The following is a 9,386-nucleotide window of genomic DNA, read 5'->3' as shown; positions in this document are numbered from 1 at the left end:
CCTCCGTCGTCGTCGTCGGTCGCGTCGTCGTCGTGTGTGTGTGTGTGTGTGTGTGTGTGTGTGTGTGTGTGTGTGTGTGTGTGTGTGTGTGTGTGTGTGTGTGTGTGTGTGTGTGTGTGTGTGTGTGTGTGTGTGTTGGTGCACCTGGGAGCTGATGATTCTCTGGGAGGATCTCTCTATGTTAGCAGGCAGACCAAAGAATGCAGGTCTGTCATCTTCTGGGAGATTCTCTATTACGCTGCGGTAGTCCTGGGAATAAACAAAGATTAATCTTCTACAGGTCACACAGAGATGCACTTACATGCCCCCTTTTTTGTTTTATTACAGCTCAAAGACACCAGATAATATGTCAGCATCTACTACTGTAGCAACATGCGCTTTTAAGTTGAAACAAGTTGAACTCGTAGCACACTAATATTATTAACAGTTAGATTTCAAAGTACTTAAAATACTTAAAATGAACTCTGACTTACTAGTGACTGTCACATTGATTTTAAAATATAATTTAAAATATAGATTTTCACATTGACTTACCAAATCTAATTCATAGTTTAGTGTATAGATGTCCCCTTTTAATTTTGTTTTTCTTTTGCGTATACTTAGCATCTAGCATCAATATAATGGAAATGTAACATAAAGCAATGGAATAACAAACTAACTTAAAATGAAGCAAACACAACATCAACTAATACACATTCAATACAAAACGACCTATTGTAAATCTAGTAAGCGAAAAGATAAGGTGCATTTAATTATTATAATTTTCTTTTTAATGTGTTTGCTTCCCTGAGTGCTTAATGTAGAAAAACAATATATATATGCTTGTTTTTTCTCTGTAGCTGTAATAAATGTCTTGTAGCTGTACTATATAATCCTGCATCTGTTCTTGCCAACCACATTGTGTCACTGTGTCATCCTCAAAACCTACCAAAACTGAGCAAGAGTTCGGGAGGCTGATCTGAGGTGGAAAGAAGCGAGTTCCTCCTCTGCTCTTTCTCTGACCGGCTGAGAGGGAGGACGAAAAGAGTCGTGCAGAGAAGAACTGCTCCAGGTAGGAGCGTAAGATGCGGAGGTCAGACGGGTTGTCGATCCGTCCTCCATATATGGCGCTCTCCAACAGGCCATGGACAAACTCCCACTGGAAAGGTTTGCCACCTTAGAAATACAAAGACACACAGACACAAAGAGAGCTATAACCCTGTGTAATGAGGGTACACAGGACAAAAGAACAATAACGCTGTGCTAAAATACACACACACACACACACACACACACACACACACACACACACACACACACACACACACACACACACACACACACACACAGAGCCAAGGAGATACAATGAAGGTCTCACATATAAACACAACATTAAAATGCAAATGCTGCATTGTCCAGGTCATGCTTTATCTGGGGGAGTTTGAATTAAACGGGTAATTGATCAAAGCAACCACAGGTTCCAGTTCTCATTACCATAGGTGCTGCAGAGCAAATCAACATAGCAGAGCTCTCCACTGCATTGTAATGTGTGTTAGAAGCGCCCCTACCATCAAAAAGCCTGTCGATGATCTCAAAGCCAGCACGGAGGTCCGACATAGAAAACTCATAGAACTTAGTCCAACCCTGGAAAAAGACACAAAGGAGGGAAAATAAGCTTTTCAATGTATGGTACTGACTGTAGGGTCACAATACATCAAGTACTACTGAGTTATTTGAAGTCAAGATAACACGACAGCCGTATGTTTCTAAGACACATCTATTGATAATCATTCGAGACTGGGTTGTAGGTCAATATATTTTCAGAACAAATATTGTTGAGCTATACTTGAGACTCTTGAAACATCCTGAATACATCCACAAGATTGTTAAACATTTTACACAATCACACTCATTGATACATTTAAAAAAAAACTGGCACAACCCCAAATATAAACTGCCTTAACAGCCAGTAGCTGTTGAGTTATGGTTAGTAATGTTTAACACTATTCACTTTTTTTGAGTTTTCCAGTCACAAGAAAAGAAAACGTCCTTTACATTTCAGAGGGAAAATCACCAAAGCTTTTGCACATACAAAAACTTGCTACCCTGTGACTTGGATCACAGATTGAAGACATAAGAACTGAGGCTTCAGGGATGAAAACAACAAGCCCGATGCAATCAGACATGTATGTATGCACAAAACAACACACCCACAGCGTGAAACATTGACCAGTACACAAACCATACAGAAGTGTGAAGGCGTTCAGTTTGTTGCTCTTCACTGCTATTCAATCAGCAGTTGTAATCTACCGGCTGATGGTGTAGGTGGATGAGGTGAGGGGTGGAGGAAAACTGTGTAGGCATGTTAAGTAATTCTTTGAATGATTAAGTGTGTGTTGTTTGTTCAGTCATGTTGTGCTCGAGTGTGTATTCACAGACAGTGGAGAATGGTTTTATATTTGATAAATGTGCTTACATATGTATAAGTGAGATTGTGCTCATGCATGTATGCATATGTTTTTACTAGGGCCGGGACGCGATTAAAAAAATTAATCTAATTAATTACAGGCTTTGTAATTAATTAATCGCAATTAATCGCATTTTTAATCGCATATAAATATTTGACCTGAGAACAGTGAGAAGCAATTTTTTTCACATGGATTTTAGTATACCATTGAATAATGACTGAATACATAAGCTTAAGCAACAAAACATTGTTTATTTTTTTCAAGGCTATACTTAACAAAGACCAACAGAAAAGTGAAAGTTTTGCCATAAAGTGTAGCAATAGCATATTTAGGAATACAGTACATNCTTAACGTACTAGTACATACATATACGTAGTACACACACACACACACACACACACACACACACACACACACACACACACACACACACACACACACACACCTGTCTGCCGCAACATTCACATGTTCACACAATTTACCATTTGAGTTGGAAAAGTACATCATTGGGTTTCAGGGCAGCCAGTTTGTTTATCAAGGCTGAACACAATCTCACGCTGAAACATGTCTCTGTCTTTCTGTTTTCATCTCTCTCTTTTTCACTTTCCTCCCTTTGCCTCTTAACATCTTTTCCCCCTGTCTTTTTAAATGAAGTGGTGCCTGCACACGCTAGTGAAAACGATGAAAGCAGGAAAATGAGTAAATGAGAAATGGATGGAGGACAAGCAGATGAAGCAAGGAGGGAGTAACTGGTGGTGGAGTGGACGAAAGGAGCTGTGACGGTTTGAATAATGAGGCGATCATGTTCTTGGAAGAGAAACAGCATTACCCTCTCAAATGAAAACACTTACCAGGGATTCAGTGATTGAGAAAGTAAAAATGGAAGAGAGAAGGCAACAGTAGGCAGGGAGGGAGGCCAGTAAGAAGAGGCTTCAAGTAGGCAAAGTAAAGTGAGATAATTTGAGGGAAGAGAAATGGAAGATACAAAGAGAGATACAAAGTCAAATCTTATAGGGCAAGCAATTGTTGTTTTTTCCCCCAAACAACTCCACAAGGGAAATGGCTAAGGGCGAGGATTGGGAGCAACAGCCTGGGGGCAATGGGAGAAACAGAGAGAGAAGAAACACGTGCAATGTTTCTTGATTCGTTACATTTCTTGTTTCAGTGTGCAAATGTTACGCTAATCTAATTAGAATAACATGTTCTCTGCCACAGATCTCCCTTGGGTTAACGATTATCTGGATTGTGTGTTGGAGAGGAGACCAAAAGAGATGCCTTTGTGCTTTAACTGAAGACATGTTGTGTCATTCGATTAGACAGACCACTTCAAGGCAACACTACAGTGCACACAAATGAGTCCCAGTGCATCCGGCCACTCATCCACATGCTCCCAAGTAAGTAAGTAAAAACATGACACAAACAACTGCAGCAAGTATCAAGAAATGACAGGAGCAACCACATCCGTTTCTGCCTGTGTTGAAATGTCTTTGCATCTTTATATTTGATTAGCCTGGACTCAATCTCCTTAATCACACGCAAACCAGCGTATTAAACAAATTAGACTCTAGAAGCTTTAATTAGTGGACTTAAGGCTTTATTGTGTTCCTTCCTAACCTTCATAACATATTGTGCATAGTAATAGCAGGATAATGCTCAAAACAAACAACTTTGTTTTCAAAGTGTTTCGAGCTTTTCTGGACAGCTACAGTCCAAGGCCGGGAGAAAATCCTGCTGTCATTGAGAGGCGAGCTGATAATCGCTTCAATATAAGGATAACAGAACACTGTCGGACTTTCCTGAAAGGCATTCACAGTGTTACACTCTGATGAACAGGGACAGAAATGTCCAATAATTGTCCTATTAACTTAACATGCTTCTATAAAAACTTGATACAGAGAATGATACAATTCATCTTGTAATCAAATTGTATTATTTGCAAGACCTGTCTTCTTTCTGAAGCAAGGTTCCCAATAGAGAAATAACTCATTGTTCAGCTTCATTTCCCTCAATGTTTTTTGATTTGCTATTAATTTTGTGCTGATTCATCTCTGCCTCAGGTTTCAGAAAATAAATAAACTAGTTTTCTCTGTGGGGATGCAAATGATATCATTCTTTATACCCACAAGATACAGGATTTCGTTTTTTTTAACATCTCAATTATAGAATAATAAGAAAACATGAGTTTTGGTTTTGGCTCCTCGACATTGCAGCTTTCTCAATAAGTTCAAATAAGAAGGACTGTTATATACTGTAACAACATCACAGGAACTCATTTTTGTTTGAAATCCTTGTGTATGTCATCTAAGTATTTCCCAAGCTTTTATATCATGACAGTGCAAACACTTTGATCAATAGGCAATGTGCCGTCTGAGTTGACCGGGCAAGAAAGGAAAAGTTATCCTTTTTTTTACAATTTATTTGGGTGTCTAGAATTACGATTATGAATACAAGATAAACGTGATTAAACCTTTATTGTGGCACATAACCTTACAGTATGATACTTTTATGATGTCTTTATTGCTGTATTATCTCCAGTCATGTCTCTTAAATAATCAGGATCTAAATATTGAACAAAATAATTGTGATTATAATTTTGGCAATAAACAGCCTTAGTTGACCATTATGTCAATCTGTATAGTTTTGGGTACTTTTCATTAACTGGCTACAAAATAAAAATACATTCATTTGTATATATGTGTGCTGTAAATATGTGTGCTGTAAATATGAACTGCATTTCCTGTGATTATGTTCCTGTAATAACCAGTCTTTTGCGGTTCGTGTGGGTGACGGCAATTACCTCTTTAGGTTTGAAATGGTAAATTGTCTGCATTTATATTGCTTCTTTGTAGCTTACCTGAAAAAGTGCTCTACAATTTACTTCTCACAAACCCATTCATACAGCAATGATGGTGGAGCTTCCTTGCAAGGCGCTGGCCTGTCCAACAGTTTATACAAGTCAAAACGTGTGATTTCAAAGGAAATTAAGACACATTATTATGCAGTAAGCATACATTTAGGTTGTCGGATGTGACAGCAGCTAATGCTGGTAGAATTCATAAAAAGCTTTAATCGAATGGCAGGAAGATTCAAGAAAAGGGACTGATTATGAAGGTCTGCCTACAACATGAGCTTTTACGATACTTTGAACTGTAACTTTAGGTATCATTTGAATATCAGTAATACAAAAATCCCTCCATAGATCAAATGCATAATTATTATTATTATGGCCACTCGAGTGTATGTTAGGGTGTTTGTTTATTTTACCTGTGGTATGTAGTTGCGTCTCTCTTGGCAGACAGCATGGAACCAAGCCAGACAGAACAGAGACTGAGCTCTGGCCAGGATGCCTCCTGCACACAAACAGTCATCAGCCTATCACACCCGAAATAACTACAATAGGTAATCACAATCAGTGTCAGTGTTTGATGGACTTTCATGGCAGAAATCTTTAATAATTTATCAAACACAAAACAACCGAGAGGACAGAGGACAATCAAGCATTCTGCTGTGGACTTGTTCTGAAGGCTGTGTTGGAGCCCCATATGCTGCTGTTCAATTTCTGTCCCAGAATGTGCAAACATGCTGGGATTTATCTGTTCACAGGATGAATTAGCATAACATATGCAAAGTAAATAAAAACAAACAAAAGTGAACTATTTCTTTACTTGGAATAACTACATAGCACACATTCGTAGAGCATAGGGCCAAATCATTAGTTGAAACTAGTTGTTTCATTCCTTAAAGCACACAGCAGAGGCATGTGTACACATTTATATAATAGCATTACTCAAAAGGCTTTGAATAACAGGACATTTGAAACAACTGACTTCAGAAAATGATTTAGGGGCAGAAGAGAAGAGCCAACCTTTACTGATCTGCTCCGGAGTCCAGGACTCATATGTTCTCAGCAGATTTTTCTTCAACCCGGGAGGAGCCTGGAAATGGCAAAGGAAAGGGAGGAACAGAGACGGGCAGGAAAGGAACCAGGTCAACAAGGGTAGAGGAAGGACGGGAAGAAGTAAAGGGTTTTATTATGATGGAATATCCCACAACTTTCAGATGTTTTATGCAAGAACCGATTCCAAGATCCAAACATAAACCTTCCATAGCACAGAAGCATGGCAAGGCAAAGGGGGACACGGAACATGTGTGACAGGCTTATATGCTGCATGATAAAATGATGGTGGAAAGAGACCACAAAAAAGGCTCTGCTGGGATTTGAACCGGGGATCTTCTGTTTACTAGGAGCTTTAAGACAAGATTAGATTGTCCATCCAACAAACGGGAGGGGATACTACCTGGACCAAGAAGCTATAACAGATCAAGATTCTGATTCTTCAGTGTGTCATTGACATTTTTATATGTGGAAAAAACAATATGTTTAAATTACATGTGAGCTTGTATTATTGTGAATAAATGGTAGTGTGTTATACTGACATGCCTAAAGCCTACGATTCCCAAATTATTCATCAAATATGTGCGACTGGCAAGACCAAAACGAAGATGTAAATGCAATTCAACGTGTCAGGTGATAATTCCAGCTCAAACTTACTTTGTAGGACCAGGAAACATTTGACATTTGCAACTACCTTTTGTTCAAGCAATTTGTAACCCATTTGTGTCTCTGTGAATAAAAACGGGAATCTAAGAATACATTGAAAGCATATTCTTACTTCAGTGTTGGATTCCCAGCAGCCTTTGCCACCCACAGTGTGTTCCTGTGTTATACTGTACTTTAGTTTATTCTCTACAGTTCATGACTCAGCCCATACTGTATCTCTGAACCGTTCACTGTACATGTGGTTCCTCTGGCAACATTATGCTCTTTTTAGAATAGAAACAATGAGCATACATTAACAGCTTTGCTGAACATTTGGCTCATCCATCTGTTGGCTCTGATAACATACACAGCCTAATGTATGTGCACTACATTTCACAAGAACAACTACTGCAACAAAAACATGAGACCAACTTACCAACTTCAGCAGATTGCGCGTTTTTGCAAGATGCTTACTTTTTTAGGTTTTACATTGTGTCAGTTGGAATTTGACTCTCTCTGCTAAACTGCAGCAGAAGAGATTTTCTACATGCATCCCTGATCAGATCATGCTTTTATTCACCCTTAATAAGGTAATAAGTTAACTTTTAGACACTTAAACAAAACAAACAATTAAATAACCCTTTTCTTCCATTTAAATGTTCTCATGGAGTTTGTTCTTTCAGGATCTTTGTATCTTCACTGCCAATTCAGACTTTCAATATCTGCTCTTTGAGATGCTGGTTTAGTCTGTAAGCCAAGACTAATCTGCAAAGTGGAATTGAGTTTGGAGTAAGGTATTAAGGTTTTTGATGGAGAAGTTGTAGTCACTGTGTTAGAACAGTTTTCACTTTGTTTATATCAGCTCTGTACAATCCAGATACAATGACACACAAAAACATCCATATTATCAGTTTATGTACAGTGCATCGTTGGTTTAGAAAAAATACACTTTCTTGTCCTATAGTTGGGAAGTGATAAATGACAGCGACTTTGGGAATGTGTTCAGGTCAGAATTTAACAAAATGTCAATAAGTATGCCCATGAAAGAGTGAGATGAGAGAAAAAAGGAAAATCAGACAGATAGAGAGGAGGGAGGGAGGGAGGGGCTGGGGCGTTTGTGCAGCATGCTTGGCTGCCGAAGCAGCTAACCCCTTGAGCATGACTCCCATCAGACTTAGCACTAAAACACGCATCACTACCACACAAGCTGCAGGCCTCTGCTCCTTGCAAATGTACAGTATATACGGCTGCATCGCGTCTGTAGCATGACCTTTCCACACATCCTACACTCTTCTTAGTATGCATTAGCCTGTTAACTTTACACACCAGGGCTCTGACAAATGTGACTGCCTTCTGTAGAGATTCAGAGACACACAGCCTATTTGGGAAAATGATACTGTATGTGAATAAAACATTGTAGTGAGCATTAGTGCTAAGTGTTCCTGCAAACATGTGGGGGCATGTTTGTGTTAAGACCAGTTAGGTCAATGCTAAATAACGCTAAACTTCATCATACGATATTGTAGTATTCCGGCATTTGTTTCTATGCCTGAATATATGTGTGTGTGTGTGTGTGTGTTTACCTCATAAGTGATTTTGAGGCTGGACTGCAGCAGTATGGGAGGAAATCGGGGGTGAACTTCAGCTGTCAGCCAGAGACGGAAGCCTGCTTTGGGATGTAGCACATTTAGCTCCTGTGGAGGAAGGACAGCAGACAAATTAGACATTAAGAGATCACCACAGGAGAGCAGACGACCTGTGCAGAACTATCTGGCAGTAGAAACAATTCTGAGCTAAGTTCTCCTTTTATACACTCATGCCCAGCCTCACACACATATGCAAACACACACGCATGTACTATTTCTCACAACATACAACGCATATATTTATAAATACAATTACACAACACTTGAGCCTTTGAATGCACACATTTTCCATACACTTTACCACACAGGCTCCTAACTCAAAATAATAGTTTGGTTGCCATTCAACCTTCATTAACCCCTCCCCCCCTCCCCATGTTGCTGTCTCCTCATCTCACTCTCCAGCTCTCTCTCCTCACTTCTCTTCTTACATTCCTTCTTTCTCTCTTTCCTTCTTTCTCAAAGACTTGTGGTTAAAAATAGCATTCTGGCACCTTAGGGTCTTGTGTCATCTGATTGGGTTCTCACACTCTCACACACACACACACACACACACACACACACCTCAGCAGAGGGGAGTTGGGAGGGTTACTTTACAATGTTAACTGCAAAAAATGTAATCAGTAACTTCCTCTGTCCCACATGAACAGAGCAGAATGCTTTATTGCCACCACACAGGCACTATGAGATGGGTAGAGCTACTCATCAAAAATACAAAAAACAAACAAGAGATGTACAACATTCAGGAGAAGACAA

General features: G+C 39.3%; 1 protein-coding gene across 1 annotated transcript; it reads right to left on the bottom strand.

Moving 5' to 3' along the window:
- Positions 1–144: 144 nt before the first annotated feature.
- Positions 145–8,714, bottom strand: LOC104961811 (cytoplasmic dynein 2 heavy chain 1-like; the record flags this gene model as incomplete). Its single annotated transcript, XM_010790155.1, has 6 exons — positions 8,571–8,714; positions 6,313–6,382; positions 5,712–5,797; positions 1,548–1,623; positions 929–1,155; positions 145–249 (listed from the first exon to the last, which is right to left on the bottom strand). Coding segments are annotated over exons 1-6 (708 nt in total), but the record flags the coding sequence as incomplete, so codon positions are not given.
- Between the last annotated feature and the right edge of the window lie 672 nt (positions 8,715–9,386).

The sequence above is a fragment of the Notothenia coriiceps genome, unplaced genomic scaffold (assembly GCF_000735185.1).
Source record: "Notothenia coriiceps isolate Sejong01 unplaced genomic scaffold, NC01 NC01_scaffold00033804, whole genome shotgun sequence".
NCBI classification, from domain to species: domain Eukaryota; kingdom Metazoa; phylum Chordata; class Actinopteri; order Perciformes; family Nototheniidae; genus Notothenia; species Notothenia coriiceps.
This window is presented reverse-complemented; position numbering and strand designations above follow the sequence as displayed.